A 25,254-nucleotide genomic window follows, 5' to 3' on the forward strand; every position below is an offset into this window, starting at 1 on the left:
AAAGACAGTCTCTTCAGTAAATGGTGTTGGGACAACCGGACAGCTACATGCAGAAGAATGAAACTGGGCACTACCTTCCACCACACACAAAAGCGAACTCGAAGTGGATTACAGACTGGAATATAAGATCTGAAACCATGAACCTCCTAGAAGAAGCTCCTTGACGTTGGGCTTGGTGACAATTGTTTGAATCTGACACCAAGAGCAAAAGCAACGAAAGCAGAAACAAACAAGTAGGATGACTTCAAACTAAAAATCTGCACAACAAAGGAACAAATGAACAATCCAGAAAACGAAAAGGCAACCTGCTGAATGAGAGCCCAACGGCAAAAAGACAGATAAGCTGACTCCAACACGGGCAGAGGACCCGAACAGAGACTGTTCCCAAGAAGACACACAGATGGCCCACAGACCCATGAAAAGATACTGCACATCACTCCTCATCAGGGACGCGAATCAAAACCGCAATGAGATCTCACCTCACATCGGTGAGAACGGGTGACATTAGCAGCACACGAAACGACAGGTGTTGGAGAGGACGTGGAGAAAGGAGAACCCTCGGGCACTGTTGGTGGGAATGCAAACTGGTGCAGCCCCTCTGGAAAACACATGGAGATTCTTCATTAAGTTAAAAATAGAGCTACCCTAGAACCCACAATGGCACTACGAGATATTTATCTGAAGAAGATAAAAATACCAATTCGAAAAGATATATGCAGCCTTCATTGCAACATTACTCACGACAGCCAAGATATGGAAGCAACTGTGTCCACTGTGATGAACGGGTATGGAGAACGTGGGGTGTGTGTGAGTAATGGAATATTACTCAGCCATAAAAAAGAATGAAATCTTGCCATTTGCAATGATGTGGATGAATGCCGAGGGCATTATGCTCCGTGAGATAAGGCAGAGAATGACACAAGCCTTTTTTTTTTTTAAGATTTTATTTATTTATTTGACAGAGAGCAAGAGATAGCGAGAGAGCACAAGTAGGGGACCAGGAGGTAGAGGGAGAGGGAGAAGCAAATTCCCCGCCGAACAAGGAGCCCGACATGGGGCTCGATCCCAGGACCCTGGGATCGTGACCTGAACCGAAGGCAGATGCTTCACCGGCTGAGCCACGCAGGCGCCCCAGTCTCGTGGTCTCTTACACGTGGATATGGGTTCCAACAACAGCAACGACAGAGCCAAACTCGTGTATGTGGAGAACAGGTTGGTGGCTGCAAAAATGGGCATAGAGAGTGGGAGAAATGGGTGAACTGTCCTGTTTTGCTTAAATAAGTTGAATTCAAAAACACACATGTCCTCGATCATTGTTTTGAAAACTAAAAATTCTGGCAAAAGAGAATGTTTAAAAGACCTAAACCCTAAATAAATGGAGAGAAGAGAATTGTGTTCATGGACTAGAAGACTGAAACTGTGAAGATGTCAATTCTCCCTAAAATTATCACAGAAATTTCAGGAGAATGTTTTGTAGGCAGACAGGGGCTGACCCAGACCAACCGGAAGAGCTAAAACAACTTTTAGAAAGAATGAAGTGGCCGGGGGGGCGGGTGTTCCTGTCCACGTGGCGAGGCTCCCACGGGCGGCAGCAGTCAGCACAGATGCAGGGGGAGGCGCACGCGAGCGGCCGTCATGCCGAGGTGCCCGAGCGTTCATACGAAAGGACGGCCTTCTCACCAACGGTGCTGCAGCGATGGGAAGGGAGCCGGACCTAAGCCGCGCGTCTCGCCGAAGACTACGGACTGCAGAGCGCGTCACCGAACCGCAAAGCTTCCAGGAAAAAACAATCTTCAGGACCTGGTGTCAGGAGAAAGGTTCCCGGGAATGACGTGAGAGGTGCCGCCCGTAGGAGAGCGCGTCGATAAACTGGACTTCATCAGGAGTCGAGCATTTTGCTCGGTGAAACGCACCATTAACAAAAGGAAAGGCAAGCTACAGACCCTGAGAGAAACCTCGCAAACACACGCGTGACGGAGGGCAGGTCTGGAACGTAGGAAGAACTTGTGGCGTCTGAATGTGGTGTCTCTCCCGATCGGATGGGGGCCCCCAACGGGGGGTCCCCCGGTGGGGTGGAAGCCGGTGGGGCGGGCGGTGAAAGAATTCACTCTAGCAGAACAAAGGAGGTAAGAGTTTCCTGAACCCACGACAAGGCCGCAGGCAGGACCGCGGGAGAGAGGCTGTCTGCCGCGAGGCCTTGGGTGAGCTTCCGAAAGCGGGAGGGCGAGGTGTGGCCGCGTATGGAATTCTCCTTGTTTGCTGGCTGGGCTGGGCTGTAGGTAGCCCGGTGGCCCGTTAGGCCTACAGATATTTCGGATATTTTAAGGTGGGTCTCCTGATGGGCTTGTCGGCGTTCAGCCAAGGGGTCGCTCAAGCCTGTCTGCCTGAAGCCCCCTCTACACAGCTCCCGAAACTTAACAGGAAGAAATCAAACGATCCAATTTTAAAATGGGGGAAACGTGACACTTTATCAGGGAGCATGTATGTGTGCAAATCAGCACGTGGAAAGGTGTCCAGCACCCCAGCCACGGGTGCACTGTGGACCATCAGACCGGCTAAAATTAAAAACCACGACCTCAAATGCTGGGGGGATGCAGAGAAGCTGGAGGTCGCTCCAGAAACGGGCAGTTTGGAATCCAGTTACACAGGACTTGGCCCCGCACTCACCCAGGAGGTCTCAGCAGCTCTTTGCAGTCCGAGCAGGAGGTCCCTAGATGCCTTGACAGGGGCAGGCCACGCAAACCACGGCGCGTCTAGACGGACTGCCTCGGCCCAGAGGAGGGACTGGGGAGCCCGTGGTGGCTGCTGGGCCTTGCGCTTTGCCTCCCAGGCTCTGGCTCTCCCCCGTGTGTGGCCTTCTCCCAGAGACTGTGACCAGAGGTCATCGTTGGCACCCTGGGGCCGGTGGGGGCAGGGTGCAACCCCAGGGGGCATGGGAGGGGTGCCAGGTAATTCGGACTGGGGGGTGTTCGAGTCTACACACGTGCACAGAAACGGGGCGATTTTATTGCATGCCTGACACAACCAAACACAGCAGCGCTAAGGAGCTGAACCTCACCCTCCTCCCCGGACGCGGGCTGGTCGGGCCTCCTCCGGCCTTTGCTCTAGCCAAGCCCTGGGTCACCAGACTCCGACCTGCCCTGAACCTGAGCCCAGCACCCAGCTTCCTGCTGGGGGAGGGCGGGGTTAGAGGGCAAAGTCTGAGCAGCCTCAAGGGACAGGTGGGGGCCCAGCTGCGCGGTCACCGGTCACCGAGTGGGGCAGGTGGGGCAGGGGCCACCTTGGGCAGCAGGTGACAGATGACCCTGGGTGGTGGTGGGGGGGGGTAGAGTGTGAACCTAGGTAGTGGGGGATGACCCCCTAGGCAGGGGCCTGAACTCAACCCCACTAAACCTCTGTTGGCCAGTCTGTGGACGGGGGTGGGCAGTGCCAGCTCACAGGGGACTCCTTTCCCAGGCTCTGTCACCTGCCTGGTGAGGTCCAGGTGGAGGTGGGTGGTGACTAACCGAGGGGGAGGGAGAGGCCGGACAGCACCTGGCAGGTGCCTGAGGGACCGCAGTCCAGCTTTCTCCTTGCTGCAGCTGGCCATCCAGCAGCTCAGGTGAGGGGCCTCCCTTAGTCTGTGGGCAGCTGTGCTGGTCCGTGGGGGGCTGTGCTGGTCTGAGGGGGGCCGTCCTGGTCCGTGGGGGGCCGTGCTGGTCTGAGGGGGGCCGTCCTGGTCCGTGGGGGGCCGTGCTGGTCTGAGGGGGGCCGTCCTGGTTCTGGGGGGGATGTGCTGGTCTGAGAGGGGCCGTCCTGGTCCATGGGGGGCTGTGCTGGTCTGGGGGTGCTGACCAATCCTGAAGGGGGTGTTCTGACTGTGGGAGAGTCTGCCCATGCTCTTTGTCCACCCACTGGAGGCCCAGGCTGGGCGTTTTCAGAATGTTATATTCCTTGGAGGTGGGGTTATGAGGTGGGGTTCCCGTGTCCCTGGGCCTTGCCTGTGACCTGGGTGCTGGTTGGGGGCACAGACTGGGTCCCCTCTGGGCCTGGACTGGCTCAAACAGGTCACCAGCCCCCTCAGTCTTTGTCTTCCCGCCTTAGAATGGGACCCTAACCCACACAGCCCGTCCCACGCCCAGTACCCAGGAGCCGCGGCGTAACCATCATCACTGCTGCCTCTGGCGCAGGTGCAAACTGCCTGCATTGGTTCGCTTTTCTGTGAGGTTCACGGTGTGATAGAAAACACGGGAATCGCAGAGAGCAGCCTCCTTTGGGCCGAGACTCCTGACGGTGCTGTGAGCAAGGCCTGGCTCGTGTGGGGCCTGGAGCAGGCCTTGCAGGGGCCGAGGCCGGGAGCTGGGGGCCTGGACCCTGTGCAAATCGCATTCCTGGCTCGGCCTCGGCCAGCTGCCCAGAGGCTGCCTGGAGCCAACTGAAAAGTTTCAAAATCAGATTAGAGAAACCAGAGGCTGGGTTTTCAACTAGAAACCAATGTCTTTGTTAAGAACTCCCTGACCTCAAGGTCCTTTTGTCAAGAAAATGTGCTTCTCGGGACCCACTGAACTCACTCATGAGAGTACATGTGAGGCCGCCTGGTAGCCTGTCTCCACCTGTCAGGCCTGACCTCAGGGCTCCCAGACAGAAAACACTGCCCCGGGAGAGGCCTGGGGTGGGCAGCAGAGGAAGGGTCCTGGGTCCCCCGACTTCAATCCGGAGCTGACCTGCAGGGTGGGAGGGTGGGGGGAGCAGGGCTGCCTGGATAACATGGTGGGGCGTAGCTGGTCCCCGAGGCGGCATGAGAACGGGGCTCTTCCGGACCCCGTCACCGTCAGCACTGTGCGTCTCGGGCTAGCCCTTATTGCCAGACGAGCCCTCCTGGGACCTGGCCCCTGGGCCCCTCTGATGCCCAGGGCACCCTGGCTGCTATGGTATGGTCTTCAGCCCTGCCTACAGCCCCAGCCAGGGTGTGCTGTCCGAGTCCTGGGGAGGACGGGGTGACTCTCCAGGGCGGCACCGTCTGCAGCAAAGGGAGTCTGGGTACCCACTGCTGCCCCCCCTGCAGGTGCCGGCCCGGCCCTGCCCTGCCCTCCCTTCATGGGGCTGACCTGGAAGAAGGGGGTCCTAACGGCCCTGCTCGGGGCCGCAGCGGCCTCAGGCCTCACCACGCTCATTCTCATCCTGGCGGAGGCCACCAGTGTCCTCCTGCCCACAGACACCAAGGTAGGCCCCAAGCAGGGGGAGGCTGGGCTGGGCTGATGGTGTGCTGGCCCCACGCTCTCCTGACCCCGCTGTCACTCTTAGTTCGGGATCGTGTTTGACGCCGGGTCCTCCCACACGTCCCTCTTTGTGTATCAGTGGCCAGCAGACAAGGAGAATAACACAGGTGTGGTCAGCCAGGCCCTGGCCTGCCAGGTGAAAGGTCAGTAGGCAGCTACGTCAGCCGCGGGCGGGTGTGACTGCTGGGTGGGATTCCCAGCCGGGTGGAGGTTTGGGAGGTGGTGCAGGCTGGAGGGAGGTGGGAGCAACATTCACACGCTTTAGCAAATCAGCAAATCAACCTAAAGGAAAAGTGGCTCAGAAAAGTTGAATGAATTAGGCAAGGTGGCACAGCTGACCCGTGCAGTACCGGACCAGAGCCTACATTTGCCTGCAGAGAATAGGGGCATGGCACCTGCCAAGTCCTTCCTGCCTCTTCCATCTGCTGGAGGCTCCAGGCATTCCTGGGCTTGTGGTCCCATCATCCCAACCTCTCCCTCCAAAGTCACATAGCCTTCTTCCCTGTATGTTTTAACCCCTCCTCTCCTCTCTCTTAAAGGACATGGGCCATTGAATTTAGGGCCCACCCAGGGAATCCAGGGTGATCTCATCTTAAGATCCTTAACTTAATTACATCTGCAAAGACCTTTTTTCCAAATAAGATCCCACTCAAAGATCTCAGTGGTGAGGACGTGGACATATCTCCTGGGGGGACACTATCTAAGCCACCGCAGGCCCTTCCAGCCCACCCAGCCTTCAGGCCTGGAGCCTTGTCCTGGGGTGCTGTGTTTCAGGGCCTGGAATCTCGTCCTATGCCTCCAATCCTGCACAGGCTGGCGAGAGCCTGCAGGGCTGCCTGGAGGAGGCGCTGACGCTGGTCCCAAAGGCACGGCATCAGGAAACGCCCATGTTCCTGGGGGCCACGGCTGGCATGAGGCTGCTCAGGTGAGGTGGGCTGGCTTGGGGCTTGGGGCACGTCTTCGAGGAGCAGCCGGGAGAACCGCGGTGACCACACCTTGGGCAGGTGGGCAGGGTGGGGTGGCTGTGGGTCTCCCACCAGCTTGGGCAGCGTGTCCTCTCTGCCCAGCCAGAAGAACAGCTCTCAGGCAGGAGACATCTTCGCGGCAGTCAGCCGGGTCCTGGGCCAGTCTCCCCTGGACTTTTGGGGTGCTGAGCTCCTGGCTGGGCAGGATGAAGGTGCCTCGGGTTGGGTTACCATCAACTACGTCCTGGGCCTGCTGGTCAAGGTGCCATGGGCAGCCCCCAGGTGGGGGTTGGATGACGGGGGGCTGCGGGTCCATGTGGCTGGTTCCAGGACTCAGTGCGCTCTGTGTGTCCTCAGTACTCCTTCTCCGGAGAATGGGTCCAGCCTCTGGAGGAGACCCCGGTGGGCGCCCTGGACATGGGTGGAGCCTCCACCCAGATCACCTTTGTGCCAGAAGGCCCCATACTGGACAAGAGCACCCAGGCCACCTTCCGCCTCTACGGCTCTGAGTACAGCGTCTACACTCACAGCTACCTCTGTTTCGGGCGTGACCAGATGCTGACCAGGCTCCTGACTCGGCTGGTGCAGGTTGGCTTGCCCACAGAGGAGGAAGGGGTGCAATGGGACAGGTCGGCCCAGGGCCTTGGGCTGGCTCAAGACTGTCTCCCTGTCCTCTTGCAGAGCAGCCCCACCCCCCTGGTCCGCCACCCATGCTACCACAGCGGCTACTGGGCCACGCTGTCCCCGGCCGCCCTGTATGAGTCACCCTGTGTCCACGCCACGCCTCCTCCAGACCTGGACCAGAACCTCACTGTGGAAGGGACAGGGAACCCTGGGGCCTGCGTCTCTGCCATCCGGGGCCTCTTCAACTTCTCCAGCTGCCAGGGCCGAGGACACTGTGCCTTTGACGGGGTCTACCAGCCCCCCGTGCAGGGCCGGTTCTATGTGAGCAGTCTACACTGTCCTCCCCAGGGTCCCAACCTCCTTCCCGAGCCGCAAGGGTCTGATGCTGGGCGGGCCCAGGATGAGCCCTGGACAGGTGGGGTCCCCGGGTGTGGGGCTGGTGGGGACTCTGCCTCGTCTGTGCTGGGGCCCCTCTGGCCTGGGTCCACCTGGGCACGGCCCCAGCGCAGGCACACCCACCCTCCTTCCCCGGCACAGGCCTTCTCCAACTTCTACTACACCTTCCACTTCCTGAACCTCACCTCCAAGCAGCCACTGGCCACCGTCAACGCCACCGTGTGGGAGTTCTGCCAGAGGCCCTGGAAGCAGGTGGGTGGATCCTGGGGCCGGCTGTCCCCACCAGGGCCTCCCCAGCTCTCTGGGCTGCAGCTGTCCCAGGCACAGACCTCAGCAAGCAGGGACCTGGTGGGACCGCGTCCTGGGCAGTGTGGCCATCAGGCCTTGGGGGTTGCCAAGGGAAGGGAAGACAGCCCCTTGGCCACCCTACTCCAGGCAGGAGACCCAGGGTCACATCCTCGGGTGGGACCAGCCTCCGGTGGGCTGGGAGAGGGGGCGTCGCCTGGCTCCTCACCTCCCGGGCCCCCAGGTGGAAGCGAGCTCGCCAGGGCAGGACCGCTGGCTGCGCGACTACTGTGCCTCGGGCCTGTATATACTCACGCTGCTGCTTGAGGGCTACGGGTTCAGCGAGGAGACTTGGTCTGGCATCGAGTTCCACAAGCAGGTGACCACCTCCCAGGGCCTGGCCATCTGGCCCAGGGCAGGGGGGGCCAAGCGCTCTGGGGCAGCTGCCCACAGCCCTGACCAGCCTGCACGTCCCACAGGCTGGAGGCACCGATATCGGCTGGACGCTGGGCTACATGCTGAACCTGACCAGCATGATCCCGGCCGAGGTGCCCACCCAGGGGCGGGCAGAGAGCTACGGCGTCTGGGCGGCTGGAGTCGTCTTTGCAGCACTGACTCTCGTGGCTACTCTTGGGGCTGCTGCAGTCCACCTCCTCTGGCCCCAGGGCTGAGCTGGGCTGCCACCTGATGTTGGCGTAGCCCGGGGGAGCTGCCCCAGGCTGGATGGCTGCGCTGGCCAGAGCCTTCCCGAGCTCCTGAGCGCTGTCGGGTCTCCCTGTCCTGTGGGCTCTGGCCCGGTGGTCAGAAGGCCCCGCTCAGCCCTCGGGGTTGCTCTGGCCATGCAGGCTGTATCATGGCCTCCCCATCCTGGCCCCCCTGGGTCGCCTTTTCCACCATGCTTCCCAGGGCAGCAGGTGACTTTCTGCAGACACGCCAGGACACAAGGGCCCTGCAGCGCTCCAGGGCTGTGTGACCTACGATGTTGTGGGACGTGGGGCCCGGTCAAGCCTGGAAGTGGGAGTGACCGCTGAAGCAAAAGGGCTCTGGCTCCCTGGGAGAGGCTGGCAGTGGGGCCCCGGCGCTCTCTAGGAGCCGGCAGAGCCTCAGGAGGGGGCTGGAGGAGAGGCCCAGCTGGACCCCTGATATTACCTGGCCTGAGGGACAGTATCCAGGCTCCATGGCTTCTCCTGGAGTGGCAGCCCCACCCCCACCCTCGAAGACTTCGTCAGGCCCTCCAAGTGGATAAGCCCAGAAGACAGACCGCACCTTAGTGGCAGGAAGACCGCTTTATTAAAACTGTCCTTGCCACAGGACGTCTCGGGGCTGATTTCTTCACTGGCTTTGGGCTGGGTGGGGCTCCGGGTGGGGGTGTCAGGCTCCTCACACGTACTGTCCAGTGGGGACCACAAAGCACTTGGGGAAAATGCCGATGTGGCCGTCACAGTGACCCTCCAGCCATGCCTGGTCCACTGCATGCGAAGGGAGTCAGGGTTCCTCAGAGCATATCAGACAGTGTCTGCTTACAGAACCCCTTGTGCCCAGTGGCCCACTGACCTTCACACAGGACGTCCACGACGTCCCCCCGCTGCAAGGCCAGGTCCTCGGGCCCCCGGGCAGAGTAGTTGTGCTGGGCCACCACCTGGTAGAGGGCAGGTCGGCCGCCTGCTCCCTATGGTGGGAAGGGGGCGCTACAGGGTGGGTGGGGAGAGAGAAGGGCCCCAGGGTCCCCCGTGCCCCACACGGAGACCCACACCCATGCCCTGCTGAGACTCACCCGGCACTGGAGCTGCAGGGCCCCGGGGCCGGCCGCTGCGTCCCGCCAGGCCCTCTGCAGTGTCTCCTCCCTGGGGAGGGGGACCCAGCGCCCCTTGTTGCTAGGGTCTCGGTAACTGCAAAGAGACTCCTCAGAGTGGCATCAAGGGTGCAGGGGCTGCTTCTGGCAGGGCGCTGACCTCCGACCTCTGCAGTCCTGCCCCACCTCCCACCTGCTCACCTGAGCTGCCCATGCTGGGCCTGGTGAGGGAGGGCTTGGCTCAGCAGGGTCCGCAGGGTGGACAGGTCAGCTCCTCTCGGGACCTTCAGGGCCAGAGTGAAGGCACACTGCACCATGACGGTCACCAAGGACGCAGGGCCCACCATGGCCACTCCCTGGGGCAGGGCAGAAAGGGAGTGGTCAGTCTATGAAGCCCCAAATCTGAATGCCCAGGGCCCAGCGGGGGTGGCCTTTGAGCAAAGAAGCGGGGAGAGGGTGCAGCTCCAGGCCTGTACGGCTCCATCAGCTGGGGTCCCCAGGGCCATTTGAAGGGATGGGGCCTGGCCTCAGGGTCCCAGATCCCTGAAGAGTGGGGGTGACGTGAAGGCCAATGCCTCTTACCCCAGCACCCGAGGGGTCCTCCGAAGGGTTGGAGTCCAGCCCCCCTGCCACCCGCGGCCCTGTGGAGAGTGACAGAGCAGGGACTCAGGCTGCCACCCCCCCCAAGCTGGGACATTTTGGGGTAGAGGAGCTGCCGGCACCACACGCCCACCGGGAGGCCCAAGGTAGCCAGCTGCCTCCCTCGGGGACAAAGAGGCTGCTCCCAGCACCCTCAGACGCCTGCCCAGGACTCCCACCACCGAGGGCCTCTGCCCACCACCTGCAGCTCAGGACGTCCTTACCTGGAGGGACCTGTTTGCCAACTTGCTCCACACAGGGCCTCTGCAGGAAAAGCCACAGGCTGGGAGTAGGGGCCAGGGATGGGGGGCCCTGAGGATGGGGCAGCCTTCCCTGGCCTGGGGCTTGTCGCAGCAGACCCAGCGGTGAGGGTTATGGCTGGTGAGCCAGCTCACCAGCAGGAAGCCATAAATACAACCAGTGTGGGGGGTAGTCAGGGCATGAGCCAGGTCCCTACAGGCTGCCTTACAGCAGTGGGGACGAGCCCGTCATCCCCCCCGGCCACCACCACCAAGCACTGTGAGAAGGGAGCTCCAGCTGGGGGGCCCAGTGACCCTGGAGGCCGAGGACCCAGGCCAGGGGCCCGCCGGACTCCACCCCATGTTGGACGTGCTACAGGGGCAGTGGAACCTCGCAAAGGGGCCCCGGGGTCCAGACCATCCTGAGATTCTGACTTCAAGGGGGGTCTGGAAGCTGGACTGTAAATGAAATGTTTGGACCATATCAGATTTTCCAGCTGGTTAAAGCACTCAGTCCAACCACCTTCTCTGTGCATGGGTGACCCCTCTCCTGGCGCTGGCCCTGGGCAGTGGCCGGCCACACCCCTCCCGCCTGCACCTGCCTGGGAGAAGCCTGTGTCCAGGAAGGAAGGCGAGGTGACAAGGGCCGTGGCTGAATGCACAGAAGCCCAGGCTGCAGGCCAGGGGCGGGGTGAGGACCACCGGACTCCTGTCTACACACCAGCAGGCATCGGCAAGCACCCCAACCCCAGAGCCAGCCACTGTGGCTGCCCTGACAGAGGAAGCTGATGAGGCCACCTGCCGGGCCCTGAGACCCTCACAGTGCCTGGCTGTGGCTGCCAGCCCCCATGCTCAGCCTGGTAGGGGATGTCCTCCCAGCACTGTGGCCCCTGTCCCCCCAACCGGGGCCCAGGCCCACTCACCTGCTCATCACAGATGACCTGCGCCACCTGTCCAGAGCCAACCTCTGTCTCTGCCTCAGAGGGCATCCTGGGACCACAGGAGGTGGCAGTTCTGTGGGAGACTGTGTCTCCAGCCCTGGGGGATGGGGGGAGCCCTCGTTCTCAGGACTTCCCTGACTTGGGCTTGTTTCCCACCGACACAGCCTGAGAGAAGCCCCAGGTGTGGCACGGCCTCGGGTGGGGGATTGCGCTATGTCCCTACACCCCATGCAAGCTTGAGCACTACCCCCTTTTCTGAGTTAGGACGGCCCCACCTGTGAGGGTCCAGTCTGGCAATGCCAGAGTAGTAATGATGTTAGCCCACAGCCCAGCCAGCACCCGCCTTGGGCACCTTGGCTCTGAGCCTCGGTGCTGCTTGGAGCACGGCGACCTGAAGTCTCAACTCCCCTCTGGTACCCACTGAGGCTTGAGCAATGGTTCTATGAGAAGGGGGCACGGGGCTCGTCCTCATGGAGCAGGACAGGCTCAGGACGGAGTAAGCCCTGGGCGTCTGGACAGAGGGGGCGTGGGGAAGGCTAAGAGAGGCTAGACACCCCTTCCCTGGTATCAGGGCTCTGGCCTCAGGGGCCGTGATGCAGGCCTCACACCAGGGCCTCTGCCCCAACAGGAGAAGCAAGCATGCAGACGTGAGACCCATCCCTTCCTACCGTGGGGCGGCTCCAGGTCTGACCTCGCCATCTGCACCCTGAACCTACAGGCACAGAACGACACCCTCTCTCAGCAGACAGGTCCCCGTGGGTGAGTGTCAGGGCAGGGAGGCCCAGCATTGCTCACCCCAGGCAAGACTTACACAGGACAGGCCTGCCACTCCCAATTTCAGATCAGAGGAATGTTGGGAGCCCCCCAGGAGGGTTCAGAACATTTTCTTCCCTTCACAGTAAAAAGGTCCGAAATGCTCAGGGCTCCAAAATGACGGAGAGAAGTCTGGGCTGGCTGGAAGGCTACCCACCCACCTGGGGCTGCTGAGGCTGGGTGCCCTCGTGTTGGTCGTCGGGGATGGCAGGCGATACCACCTGGTGAGGGACAGCAGGGGGACAGCAGGGGGACGGCTGAGTCAGGGGCCCTGCGATGTCCCCTCCCAGCCCCTGCTGCCCACACCACACTCCTGAGTGTCCCACCCGCCAGGTGGGGGCTGCCCGTGCCTGACCCAAGGCTGTCAGACCACCACGGTGAGGGCTGCAAAGTAAGAAAAATATGTCTGATAAAGGAAAACATCTGTGCTGACAGTTTTAACTTATTTTTAATATAATTTTTTAAATATTTTTCTTAGAAACTTGTACTGTAATAAACAGACTCCAAATTGACAGATTAATGCAGCTCAGAGACACCCGGCCCCTGCCAGCAGATGTTTGCAAAGATGAGGTGTTTGGGGTGCGTGACCTCACCAGCCCTGTACACGGCCACACACAGCACGCTGGCCCTCGGTGACCTCGGCGGGTGCTGGGGCTAACCCAAGGGCCACCAGCTTGAAACCCAAGTGAATTTCCCTTTGTGCACACCGAGTCACATCCCTGCATTCCACCCCCGCTCCCGTGTTCTGTGATTGGGGTGATGCCGCCCGGCCCCAGCCAGCCTACCGCAGCCCTCCCTGGGATCTCACTCTCTGGGGCAGAGATGCAGGGAGACATAGAGACAGAAAAATACAGGGAGATGCTGAGGCCGGAAGAGCGCAGCTGAGGTGAGGTATGTGGGGGCAGCGCTGCCTTGGGAATTCCTGCCAAAAACTCAGGAGCTCCGGCCTCTGCGGCAGCTTCCGGTGGGTTCTGCCTCCTGGTTCCAAGCGCCCAGGATCTGCGAACTGCACCTGGAGACACTGCTCCGGACCAGGAAGCTCAGGCCCTCTGCAGTTTGGGGTTGGCCCCGTGCCCACTCTCCACCCACCTCCCAAAGCCTTTCCAACAACATGGCCCACACCACATGGCCCCTGCGAGCTCAGCACCTGCTGGCTGCCGCTGGCCCCCGCAAGCCAGGGCCCCAGGAAGGGACACGCGGCCTCCTCACCTTGGCCTTGCCCAGGAAATCCACTGGTTCCAGATGTTCCAGGTGTCGCCTGTGGGGCCGGAAGACCTCACCCCTGGGGACCTGCCGAGGCTGCAGCGGGGCCTGTTTCTGGAGGAGGTCCGGCCAACGCAGACCTGAGCATCCGACCAGGGCTGTGGCCGCAGGGACGCTCCGCCCACTTCTCACCGGCCCAGGGAAGTCCTTCCCCATGCCCCCACACCTACGCACACGAGCCACCTCCCTCTAGAAATCTCTTCAACTCAGAGTTGATCTTGGGGGGCCTGTACAGATGGGAGCCCTGGACTGTGGGCTATGGGCCCGACAGCGCCCGGGGGAGGGGGCGGCCTGCTCTCCACCTGCCCCCCTCACCTGCAGTTGGTCCAGGGCGGCGTGCAGGTCGTCCCCGGCCCCTTCCGGCCCCTTCGAGAGGGCTTCCTCTAGGCTGCGGGTGGCCTCGGCCCAGAGCCCCAGCCGGCTCTGCGCCGCCCCCACGTTGAAGAGCACCTGGGAGCGAGGTGGGAGATGACAGCCTACTCCCTCACTTAGTTCCCCTCCTCCGGGCTCACCCCTGGTCCCGCCCCTGGATCAGCCCTACCGGCCTCAACCTCCCCCTCTGCCCCCCACCCCTCCCGTGCCTCTGACCCGGATTCCACCCAGGCCGCGCCCCCCGCCCCACCCCCCCGTTGACGCCGTCCTGGCCCCGCCCCCAGCCCCCTCTCCGGGACCCGCCTCCAGTCCCGCCCCTGCCCCGGTCGCACAGCCCCGGAGGTGCCCAGCCAGAAGCGGAGGCTGCCCGGCTCAGTGGTGGGCAGCGGCCCGCACGCTGCGGCGAGGCTCCGCCGGGCGGGCCTCACTCTCCAGAGCCCCCAGCTGGAGCGGTTCATCGCTGGGGCGCTTCTCGGCTCCGAACATCGGGCAGATTTCCGGCGCTGGGCGCATCCTCTCCGCCTGCCTCACCCCCTTTGTGCATCTGGCCTGACCCCTTCTGCAGCCCCTCCGGCTGTGTGCCGCCTTGCTCAGTGCCCTGCTCTGGGCTGTCCCCTCCTCACACCCACCCCAGTGTGACAAGACGTTTTGACCAACAGGTGGGCTGGGTCCCGACAAGGCTGTCTCCGGCGGGGCGCGCGAGGGCGGACTTGCCGGTGCTCCTGGGAGCGACACTGCTCCCTTATGTCAGCTTGGCCTTATGTCAAGAGAAACCGACCCGTTCTTCCCGCGGCCCTCCGTCCCCATGGCCTGCCAGGTGACACCACACTCCCAGAGCCCGCTGGCCACCCTCTGGAGATGCTGTGACAGGGCTGGGTGGGGGGCACTGCCAAGCTAACTCCCCATGCCCCGCCCTGCACTGTTTGGTGCCCTGGGTCAGGGGACCCAGGCGGGCTGTGGGCCCCACCTGGTGGGACTTTCCCACGACTTGTGGCTTGCAAGACAGGTTGTTAGGAGAAGGTCCAAGGCAGCATGTTTCCGGGAGCGCTGGGGGTGTCCTCTCAATTCCCGTCCCTCGGTGTCAGCCACACGGAGAGCCCGGGGTAGGGGCCCACGGCCAAGCTGTGCTTCCTTCTGACCCCACCTGCCTCTCTCTGCTGACTCTGCCCCTCCCCTGCCCTTCTCCTGGTGGCCTCCCACCTCTTCTGCCCCTAAGCTTCCTTGGGGTGAAAGTGTGGTCAGTAGGGATAGCAGGGTGTCTCAGGTCAGAGGGAGCTTATCAGTCAACATGGCCTCACCTGTGACAGTAACAAGACAATGGGACCCAGAGGACAGGGCCTGAAGGGGCACCCCCAGAGCCCCCAGCTGGCCCCACCTCTTGGAGGCCAGCTCCCTGTACAAGTCTGGTGCAAGCTCACCTCCCAGGCCTTCAGCTTGAACCGCAGACCCAGCTGCGTATAGTCAATGGTGGAGTTTTCCCTTAGCTGTGCCAGGGCCAGCCGGAAGTCAGACAGGGCCTCCTGGAACCTGTGGGCAGTGGGGGATGGAGGGGCACTCAGTAACTATAGGGAAAGGGGCCAAGCCCTGCCCCAGCCTCCCCTACCACTCCCAGCCCCAGGGACACTGCTAGGGTACAGTGGTGGCCACCCCAGGTCCTAGCATATGGTAGGCTCTCAAGTCCCCACCAATGGGTCAAGGGATCGACATACAGACGTGGCTGTGGGGGGTAGGGGGGTACCATGCCTGGGGTGTGAGGTGATGCCAGCTCGGATCCAGCTCTGCCTTCTGGAAATCTCACTCCCCTGCCTGGGGCCCTTGTCTGCACCCAGACCCTCTTCCATCCCCGGCTTTGTAGAGTGCTCTGAGCATTTCCCTCCTGCTTCTCAGGACCCCCATCCCCTGCGGACTCCCTCTGCAGAGAGCTGCTAGAGGCTCCTCGGCCTCCACCGGAGCCCCATCTCTCCCAGGCAGGCTCCTGGACCCAAGTGAGGAGGAGGTTGCACCCAGAGTCGGCCTGCTTGGCATGGGGCCATCTGCGGGGCTTGTCCCGGGGGCTAGGTGGAGTAGGGGGAAGATGAGCTTGTCCTGTAGAATGTTTCCTTCTCTGGAAGAACCACAGCGCAAAGAGCCCAGGTGAGGACCCCAACCCCCTTTGTGTCCTGGGACACACCATTCCTGAAGCCCTGCTCTCGGTTTCCACATCTGCAGAATGGGTATAATCACACCATCCCTGCTACAGCAAAAATGTGGTGAGGAACAAAGGAGGGGATGCCCATGAAAGCACTCTGTGAAACTCGGCCTAGAGACAAGGCTCCCCATGTGGCTCTGCCCTGTGTTCCGCTCCAGCACGAGCCAAGTATCCTCTCCAGGCTTCCCTGGGGCTGTAGAGGAGGGGGTTGGCAAGAGGATGCGACCCATGGGGACAGAGGGGGAGGGGAGAGCGTAAGAACGGACTTTGCAGAGATAAAGGGCCGTCTGAGAAGAAACAAGGTATCCCTGTGCTCACCTCTCCAGCTGGAAGTTGGCCACTCCTCGCTGGAAGAAGCCAACAGCCATGCAGGTGTCCTTGGTCACTGCTTGGTCAAATGCCTGGGGACAAAAATGCCCATGGATCGCCAAGGTCTGCAATTCTATCACCCCCGTGTCACAGACATAGTCCAGGCAGATGACCAGTGGCCGGGGGCCAAGGAATTCCACTGGCTTCCAGGACAGCCACCTGCAGATAGAAGTTTCCTGCACCAGTCCAGGGGCCTCGGAGCTCGTGCCTGGGTACCTGCATCACCATGCAGTTTCCCTCGAGCCACGACCAGAATCCGCCTGAGCTCCCGACGTGCAAAGAGCACAGTGAAGTGTTGTCACAGACCAATGTTTGCCATGAGGACAAGGGGCAACAACAGAAGGAAACACTCCAGCACATTAATAATAGTTACCTCATGGAGTCATGCAAGATTTTTGTCTTTTTAAAATCCTATTTCTGATAATTCATACAAAATGACACACTTCTTATCTATTAGAATCAGAAAGACAAGAGCCTGGGTGGCTCAGTCCGTCGGGCGCATGCCTTCCGGCTCAGGGGGGAGTCGGCTTCTCCCTCTTCCTCTTCTCCCCTTCTCATGCTCTCTCTCTCTCTCTCTCAGATAAATAAAATCTTTAAAAAAGTATTAGAAAGAACAAGTCTTAGTATGTGTGTAAAGTACAGCTCTTCCCTAAACTTCACTCAAATGAGGTTGACTGTTCCCAACGAGGACAGCAGCCACCAGTTAAACACGGGCAATAGGAGGGGCATCATGGTCTTACAGATCTGGCCAAATGGGGGGCTTACTGCAGAACTGGATTGACCTAAGGTTGAGGGTACACATGGAGGCATTGATGGGGGGGGGCGCTCAGTGCCAGAGAAACTCACTTGTTTGCTACCCTGCCACACAGAGCAGCCAAGTCAAGGTCACATGGAGTTCCTATCAACAGATTGCAGTCCTAGCTACACCCCCCTCACTCTGCCCCGCTCCTCAGAGACAGTCTTATTAATTTTAGCCATTCCATCTGCTTTTTAAAATCTCCGTATTTCCAACCAATGTACCCATGCTATTATTACTTAATTTTATTGACTTTGGACAGTCCTCCCTCTTCTTTTAGGGTAAAGAATTTAATACCATATTCTTCTGCTCACCACCTCTGTCCCCTCTCTAGTTAAATCACAGTTGATGAATAAGTGATAAGTGCATTGGCCTTGTATCTACTATTGGCTGAGCCACCTGGTGTCTGGCGATTGTACTCCCTTTCTTGGATAATACTTTAAAACGATAATTGTTACTGAGAATTGTAGATTCATATGCAGATGCAAGAAATGACAGAGGGGTCCCTTGTACCCTTTGCGCGGTCCCCCGCTCACCCCCACGGTGAAGTTTTGCAAGATACTGACATTGATGCCCTCCTACACCATCGAACTCTGCTTTCATTCGTGCCATTTTCCAGGTAGCAGCTACTGACTGTCTCAAAAACTGCAGGATCCTGTTTTTTCTGTTGGAGAGATTTGAGGACCAGAGAAATGAGTAGGGTGCTGCTGGATTTTTGTATGCACCTGGGGAACATGCACCACTTAAAAGAACACAAAGTGTTTAAAGGGCAGAGAGTGGTTCTGTGCTGCCCTCAGCAGAGGAGCTGTGTGTGTGCCTGTGTGCACCCGTGACCTCTTGTTTCTGTTTTGGGGAACATATCGGGAAAAAGATGAGTACTTAGATCTGGGGTCTGGGTACCAACAAGACAGACCTCATCTCGTTCCTATCGCCACAGGTGTCTGATGAAGTCCCCGCTCTAACTCTACATCTGGGGGGGAGCAGGCAACCCCCTTGCGAGCAGGATCCAGCCTCCAGCCTGAAGCCTATTTCTAGGTATGTTAGTACGATGAGCACCTGAGCCAGCAGCACCCCAGTCCTTCCCTGTGACCAGAGTCTGGCACGTGGTCATCACCCGGAGAAGATGGCGAGGGAGGCCGCCCCCCACCATGCCCTGACTGAGTTCAGGGTGGGGTCCCCCGCCCATACAGCTCCCACCTGCCTTCGGTGCTCACCGCGGCAGAACACTGGGGGGACATCCCCAGATGACCATCGGGAAGAAGGGCGGGGACCCCGGGCTCACCCCTGCAGCACGCTTTTTTATCGCTCGGTAAGTAAGTTTCCCCAGGGCCACTCCCCAAGGGGGGGTCTCAGCGACCCACCCTGGGTGCCGGGCTGTCGGGCCCCTGGCTCACCCGCAGCGCGGCCTCCGGGTCCCCGGCCAGCAGGTGCACGCAGCCCACGTTGAAGCACATCCTGGCGGGCGGCTCCGGGTCGCCCGAGAAGAGGCGGAGGGCGCAGCCCCAGTCCCCGCGCGCCACGGCCTGCACGCCCCGGTGCCAGTCGCGCACCACGTCTCCTAGAGAGGGCATGGCGACGTGGACACCCGCCCGACTGTGCGGCGGGAGTCTGCGCTTCCGGCCGGGGCTCTGCGGGCGAGGCCGGCGGCTGTGGGGGTCCCGTGAGGGGTCCGGCGGGACGACTGGGGGCCGAGGGCCGCGGAGCAGGAGCTTCAGTGTCCGGAGACCGCGTGGGGATGGCGGGGGTCCCCTCCTCGGAGGCCGGTAGAGGCTCGGGACCGAGGGTCGCTTCGCTCCTGGAGCGCGCGGAGCTCGGGAGCCGCAGGGACGCCACGCCTCCTGCCTCCCGCGGCGCCCCCTGGCGGCAGAGCGACCCCGCCCCGCCCGCACGGCCACGCCCCTCCACGTCCGGACCCCGCCCCGCCCCGCCCCCACCGCGCGTTCGCCGCGCCCCTCCGGACTTCCGCCGGGAGCAGCGGGAGCTCGCGTTTCTCGGCCCGCGACTCCCCGGGCCTTGTGGGTCTCGGTGCGCCGGGGAAAGCCGTCCGGGCCCGCCGCTGCAGCGACTGGGCCGGGGTTCCGGGCGGACCCCGCGGGCTCAGGTGAGCGACTGCCGGGGCGCGGGCCGAGGTGGGGCGGGCTCGGGGACTGCGGGGACGCCGGGGGGTAGGGCGGGGCCCCGCCGGGACGGGCGGGCCGCGGGAGCTCGTCCTGGGGTTCCCATCCAGCGGCCGGCAAGCCCGCGCTCTCCCTCCGCGGGGGCAGCAGAGGCCCAGCGGGGGGGCTGTCCCCGAGCCCCACCCGCGGGACGGCGGGACGTGGGGAGGTGCCGGTGACACTCGTGGGGACGGCCCGTCCCTTGTCCCTGTCACCCGCCGCCGCTGTCGGCCCCCGGTGGGCGCTCGGCGAGCGGGACTGACCCGGCCCCCCGCCCGCCCCTGTGGCAAGCAGGCCCCGCCCTGTGCCCTGCGCACCTCGGTGACCCTGAGGACCTCCTTCACCGAGAGCAGAAGCTCCTAGAGCGCAGGTGGCGCCTACACCCCTTCTGCCCCCGCCACCCCCCACGTGGCAGGAGCCCCTCCTGCAAGTGCGGAGTCGCGGCAGGGGCCTCCCCCTTCTCAGCACAGGTCCCTACTGACACCCCGTACACGTCTCCCTTGCTGTCGCGCTCTTAGCGCCGGTGGTAGTCGGGGTTCCCTGGAGACACAGAACCGACAGGTGCGCAGAGAGGGAGACACTGGTTGCCAGCCGTTGTGGGGGCGGGCAAATGCGGGATCTGCAGGGTGGGCCGACAGGATGAGGCCCGGGGAAGAGCTCCCTGCGCTTGAGTCTGGGGGCACAGTCCCCTCCTCTAGGGACTCCAGGCCTTCACCTGACTGGATGAGGCCACCGGTGTTAGGGAGGGTCCTCTGCTTCCCACACGTCTGCTGTTGCAAATGCTGATCTCATAAAAAATACTTTCCGGGCCCCTGGGTGGCTTGGTCGGTCAGGCCTCCAGCTCTTGGTTTCCACTCAGGTGGTGATCTCAGGGTCGTGGGATTGAGTCCCACCTTGGGCTCCATGCTAAGCAGGAGTCCCCCTTCCTCTTCCTCTGCCCCTCTGTTCCTCCCCCTGCCCCATGCTCTTGCCCCCCCCCCAATAAATGAATAAATAATACTTTCCCAGCAACCTGTGACTGTTTGACCAACTATGTGGGCCCCATGGCTTTGCCAGGTTGACACATAAAGCGAGCCATCACAGCACCCGGCCCCAGAAACACTCCCATAGACAGGCTCTGCCCTTTCATCTCCATGAGAGAACATCCAAGCTCCTCCATGGCTGTCAGAGCCAGAGCTCAGTTGTAACTTGAGACCTGGCTTGCCTTCCATGTTCGCCATCCTCCTTCCCAGGTTGGGCCTGTGGGTCCTGGGCCCTGGCAGCCACTCTGCCCACTTATGGCTGCATCTCCTCCCTGTGTGACCTGGGCCAGCTCTCTGACCCTGCAGGCTTCCCTACCGGAGGAACAGGAGTGCTGAGTCCTGGCCTCGAGGACCTGTGAGGACCCACACCTATGGCATGCCTGGGAGGGCCCCTCGGCCGCTTCCTCAGTAAACGTCCCGGAGCTTTGCCCCTGAGGACCTGCTTCCTCACCAGCGGGGCCTGGGTTTCCTCACCTCCTGGCCTAGAGGTGGGTGGGTACCCACAGCAGGATCCTGTCCTTCCCAAATCCCCCCATGTGGACATCCCTCCCACTCCCCATCCTCCCTGCCCTCCCTACAACGTTTGCTCAGGGTCACTGCTGCAGCCCTGCTCTGCCCTTCACAGCCCCTGGGGCCACTGCTTCAGTGCCTCTCCCACTGGCCCACCTAGGTCCCACCTAGGGCTCCTCAGTGCTGACAGCTGAGCCCCTGCATCCCACTCCATCCTTGCAGCTCACACCTTCTACCCAGCACCCTTTTGCCACCCACACCTCCAGGCCCGTTGCCTTCATCTGGGCAGGAGGAGCCCGGCCCAAGTGCCCAGTCTCTTTCCGTCCTGAACACGAGCCTCAGGCGGGTCCACTCACTCACGCCTCCTGTGGTGGACTTCCTTCCTCCTCCTCTGTCCTCACCCTCCACCTCTGCCCTGTCCTGCATCCCAGTCCAGCACCTGGCTACCTGCTTCTAGAGAAAATGGAAACAGCTGGAAGGGACCCCCCAGTGCCTGCACCCACAGATCTGCCTCCTCCCTGAGACCGTCCCTGCTCCCACGGGCAGGGCTCCTCCTGTCCCCTCTCCCACCCCATCTTCATTGTCCCTCGCTAGGGTCAGCCCATCAATATACTGTGATTCTTTTCATCTTAACCCTCCTCCCCAAGCTCACCCCCCCATTTGTTTACTCCCCTTTGCAGCGGAACTCCGTCAGAGTTCCCAGCGTGTCCAGTACTTAGAAATTGAGATGTAATTCATGTATCAGCACATTCACTTTTCAAGTGTACAGATCACTGTTTTTGTCCCATCCACAGTATTGTACACGCATGCCTGATAATTCTGGAGCAGTTCGTCACCATGGCGGGCATGCCCCATCGCCCGCGCTGCAGCCCCTGGCAACCACTCTTCCGGGCATTGCATAGCCATGGAACCGCGCGGCATGTGCACCTTGTGTCCGGCTCCTCCCCCTCAGCGTCGTTCTTTTGAGGCTCATTCGTGTGGTAGCCTGTATCGGGGCTCGGTTCCTTTTTAAGACTGAATAACGTTCCATCGTACGGATGGACCCGTTTGTGTATCTGTGCATGCCCTGATGGGCTCTAGCCACTTTTTGGCTACCGCGAAACATGCTTCTGTGAACATTGGTGTATGTTCTGTGTGGACGGGTTTTCCGTTCTGTTGGGTACACCCCTAGGAGCGGAGTCGCTGGCTCATGCGGTCACTCCGTTGAACTTTGTTCCAGGCGGCTGCCCCAGTTCAGGTTTCCATCATGCTGCTTGCTCCTGAGCCAACTCCAGGCGGCATTCCCGCCATCGTTCCACCCAAAGGCCAGGGTCACCGGCATCCTTCTCCTCCTGGGCATGGCCCGTCCTCCCCCCTCAGCACCGACCTCTGGGTCATGACCTCCCCTGGCCCCCTCTGTCCCCTGGCTGCCCTTCCTGTCTCGCCCGGGCTCCGTCCTGTGCACTCTCCCCGGCGCTCCCACGGTTTGGATCACCACTGGGGCACGTGCTGCAGCCGCTCTTGTACCAACCTTTTATTTCCATCACAAGATGAAGGCACCCCCTCCCTGTCACTTTAGACTAACGTGTACTAACGCTCTCTCAGGAGTAGCCCCAGACCAGACACCCGTAGACGTCCTGCGGTGGCGGGATGGTTAGGCAGACTGCGCCCGCACGTGGGAGAACTCACGGTATAAGGGGTGCAGAGCTGGCGGGCTTCAGGGGAGCACGCCGAGTGAGGAAGGTTGCGTACTTTGATTCCGTTGATATAACTTTCTTAAATGACAGATTATATAAACGGAGAGCAGATTAGCGGTTGCTTGGGGCCATGAACAGATTAATGCCCTAAAAGGGCAACGCGGAAGGGTCCCGTGGGGCGGACTGTTCTGTGTCTTGACTGAATCCGTGTCAGGCCCTGGTCGTGATGTTGACAGTGCTAACATCCGGAGGACTGGATATAGCATATATGGGACAGCTATTTTCTCTCAGAAGTGCATGTATATCTCCAGTTATCTCAAAGTAAACGTTTAAAACCATTTTTAAAGAAGGTTTCAATTATAGGTTTTTCTGTTTTGCAGATATCCTGAAGGTTGAAATGATTAATGAGCCTAAGATTCTTCCAGCTCTGAAACTTAAGTGCTTAAATGTGTAGAAAACTGCCTCTGTCTGAGCTAAAATCTCTTCCCAGGCAGGTGTCGAGGCACCTGGAGTGGCCGCAGCCCGCGGTCTGAAGCTGGCCTTCACAGGTGGGCGGCCTGCTGTCCTGAGGGAGGCCTCCCAGGCTCCTGCTGTGGTCACCCTCCTCCACGTCAGCGTTCCGGGGAGGCCGCTAAGACTGTGGGTCACACAGGTCCTACATCAGTGGAAGAATCCAGAAAAGGGAACCGTTTCCTAAGGTAAGACTATGACTCAGCAGTCAGCGTAGTGCTGGAACTTATTTTTGAAGGATTGCAATAATTGTGGTTAATTCTGGAGCACAGATGTCAAAGAAATGGGCAGGAATTGGGTTTAGCCCAATACAAAGAAGTTGGTTTTTTTTTTTCCTTTTTAAACAACAGGCACTTTCCAAGTAAAAATAAAATAAAAATAAGATTTTTCTCTCAGGAAATAAAAATAACGTTGGTGTGATTGAAATGCTTGGTGCTGGAGACCAGCTTCCTGAGACCTGGCCCCGACCGGGGCTGCGTCTGTTCCGGGTCACGGAGCACGTCCGTAGAGGGTTCAGTAAGCAGGCGCCCACTGTCGGCACGTCTCTGAAACCCACCACTTCAGCCTGTTCATAGGCTGCTGACCGTTGACACGGGCACCGAGGACCTCACCCTCTGCCACCCCAGGAAATCTTGAAGACGGAAACCAGAAGGACACAGAAAGCAGCCGTGCAAACAGGAAATGGCTCCAGAGTCACCTCCATTAAGGTCCAGAGTTCAGACTAAAACTGGGGCAATGTTTGCGCTCCTGCAGGACCCCACGGTGGGCAAGGGCTTCATCCTCCAGGCAGCTGGGAGTCCCGGTCTCCCGCGGGAGACCGGCCCGTGGGCCCCGGGGGCGGCACCACCCACTCCTCTGCTCTCGCAGACCTAAGCCAGCGCCTGTCACTTGGCCGTGCCGGTACAAACGGAGGGACGTGTTGCCGCTGGTCTCTGAGCTCATTTCTACATGTGGCCCTTCCAAGTGGTGTCTCTCTGGGCCAGGATTGGAAAGTCAGACACAAGACAGTCCCACAGCTGTCTGGGGCCCAGCACCGCGGCCGCTCCGAGGGCCAGGGCCTGTCTCCGCGGCACGTGCTGCAGTTTGCAGGGGAGAGCAGCAAGGGGCGGCCGGGCTTAGAACCTTAGAGCAGACCCACAGCATCACTACGTCTGATGAGTCCAGTGGGACAGCCCTGTGAAAAAGGGAAGAGTGTATGTTGCCTGAAATGAGTGAATAACACCTTGAAACATGAGGAGTGAGTCCTGAGTGCCAAGGAGATCCCGGAGAGAAATAACGGGTCATTATGAGGGAGAACCAGGCCAGCACAGCAGCTCTGCAGGTCAGAAGGAAGCAAGATATCTGTGAGGAGCACACAAGTCCAAGGAAGCCTGTGTTCAGCCAAAAAGGAGGAAATCGTGCCCAAAAAGGTAAAAAACAAATGGAAGAGACCAAAAGGAAGAAGGAGTTAATAAAGAGAAAAGCTTAAGTAAGTAATTAAATCAGGAAGTATAAAGTTAGTGAGACCAAAAACTAGTTCTCAAACAGACCAAAGAAATAAACTTCTGACGAGACTAAGGAAAAGCAAGAGGGAAGTAAACAACGCTCCACGTTGATGAGAGGAGAACCGATACTGTGGTCGTGAGTGGGAAAACCTCCGCAAGAAATTGGACGACTTCCTGGCAATGCAATCTACGCAAACAGACCTGAGAAGAAACAGAAAACTGGGGCAGGCGCTGAGCATCAGAGACCCAGCAGGCTGTAGGGTTCCGGCCACGCGGGCAGGGTGGGCAGCTCCCAGCCACGCACGGGCACTCTGGCTCGGACACGGGCCCCCAGCCCCAGCCGAGCCTTGAGACAACGCGGCCCCTGCCTCATTCTGGCCGCGACCCCGCAGTGAAGCCACTTCCAGTTCCTGCCCCCCGACCCTGTGCAGGACAATAAAGGGTGGTTCTGCTCTACGCCACTGCGTTTGGGGCCGTCCGTTCGCAGTACGTAAGCCATGCGAGGTTAGCGCAGCCAGGCCTGGTGACGAGGGCAGAGCTGGCAACCTGGGGAGACCGCTCCAGAGCACAGAGTGCTGGCGTCCAGTGGGCCGGGGCCGCCTCCCACGCGGCCTGGCGCTGGGGCTCACGGAGCAGGTGGTCCCATCGCCTTTCCGAAGCTAAGGTTTCCTCATGGTTTATTTTAATGATTTTAAAAAAGACTTTTAAAATATATTTATTTGAGAGAGAGAGCGCGTGAGCACAAGCGGGTGGGGCGGAGGGAGAGAGAATCTCAAGCAGACTGCTCGGTGCAGAGCCCGACGACGCGGGTCTCGGTCCCACCACCCGGAGATGGTGACCCGAGCCGAAACCAAGAGTCCCACGTATCACTGACTGTGCCACCCAGGTGCTCCGATTTTAACTTTTAAAATATCATTTGAGATTTACTTTTTTTTTCGTGAATACAAAGTGGAGTG

At 60.3% G+C, this 25,254-nt stretch overlaps 3 protein-coding genes and 1 long non-coding RNA gene across 18 annotated transcripts in view; 2 read left to right on the forward strand and 2 right to left on the reverse strand.

Moving 5' to 3' along the window:
- Positions 1-925: 925 nt before the first annotated feature.
- On the reverse strand, positions 926-4,733 carry LOC148108530 (uncharacterized). Of its 4 annotated transcripts, none has more exons than XR_015727246.1 (4): positions 4,125-4,733; positions 2,668-3,761; positions 1,681-1,800; positions 926-1,220 (listed from the first exon to the last, which is right to left on the reverse strand). It is a non-coding gene; the product is annotated as an uncharacterized LOC148108530 (long non-coding RNA). The 4 variants fall into 4 exon arrangements; XR_015727243.1 differs by having other exon boundaries at positions 1,681-2,109; XR_015727245.1 differs by having other exon boundaries at positions 1,944-3,761.
- A 343-nt stretch (positions 4,734-5,076) lies between these two features.
- On the forward strand, positions 5,077-8,841 carry ENTPD8 (ectonucleoside triphosphate diphosphohydrolase 8). Of its 4 annotated transcripts, XM_045803701.2 has the most exons (9): positions 5,077-5,202; positions 5,284-5,401; positions 6,033-6,183; positions 6,326-6,485; positions 6,581-6,811; positions 6,905-7,168; positions 7,385-7,495; positions 7,773-7,907; positions 8,008-8,841. In XM_045803701.2, the coding sequence occupies exons 1-9, from the start codon at positions 5,077-5,079 to the stop codon at positions 8,197-8,199; spliced, it is 1,488 nt and encodes a 495-aa protein (XP_045659657.2). In that variant the 3' UTR covers positions 8,200-8,841. The 4 variants fall into 4 exon arrangements, with proteins under 4 accessions (XP_045659657.2, XP_087725278.1, XP_045659656.2 ...); XM_087869152.1 differs by having other exon boundaries at positions 6,905-7,495; XM_045803700.2 differs by having other exon boundaries at positions 7,773-8,841.
- On the reverse strand, positions 8,796-18,816 carry NOXA1 (NADPH oxidase activator 1). Of its 4 annotated transcripts, XM_045803707.2 has the most exons (15): positions 18,335-18,469; positions 17,507-17,604; positions 16,094-16,176; positions 15,006-15,114; positions 13,531-13,665; positions 13,162-13,269; positions 12,114-12,173; positions 11,808-11,851; positions 11,122-11,236; positions 10,184-10,223; positions 9,903-9,961; positions 9,522-9,676; positions 9,303-9,417; positions 9,083-9,197; positions 8,796-8,997 (listed from the first exon to the last, which is right to left on the reverse strand). In XM_045803707.2, exons 3-15 carry the CDS (start codon positions 16,141-16,143, stop codon positions 8,909-8,911), a joined length of 1,194 nt encoding a protein of 397 aa, XP_045659663.2. In that variant the 5' UTR covers positions 16,144-16,176; positions 17,507-17,604; positions 18,335-18,469; the 3' UTR covers positions 8,796-8,908. The 4 variants fall into 4 exon arrangements, with proteins under 4 accessions (XP_045659663.2, XP_087725279.1, XP_045659658.2 ...); XM_087869153.1 differs by lacking the exon at positions 17,507-17,604 and having other exon boundaries at positions 9,303-9,372; positions 18,335-18,816; XM_045803702.2 differs by lacking the exon at positions 17,507-17,604 and having other exon boundaries at positions 18,335-18,815.
- An 84-nt stretch (positions 18,817-18,900) lies between these two features.
- The window catches only part of EXD3 (exonuclease 3'-5' domain containing 3), an 83,968-nt gene continuing 77,614 nt past the window's right edge, over positions 18,901-25,254 (forward strand). For all 6 annotated transcript variants that reach the window (XR_015727247.1, XM_087869155.1, XM_045803708.2 and 3 more), the window contains exons 1-2: positions 18,901-19,041; positions 22,795-23,002. The gene's annotated coding sequence lies outside the window, so the exon portion shown is untranslated. The remainder of the gene's footprint in view (positions 19,042-22,794; positions 23,003-25,254) is intronic.

This window comes from Ursus americanus, chromosome 18 (assembly GCF_024610735.1).
Source record: "Ursus americanus isolate L20-20 chromosome 18, mUrsAme1.1.p, whole genome shotgun sequence".
In the NCBI taxonomy this organism is placed as follows: Eukaryota; Metazoa; Chordata; class Mammalia; order Carnivora; family Ursidae; genus Ursus; species Ursus americanus.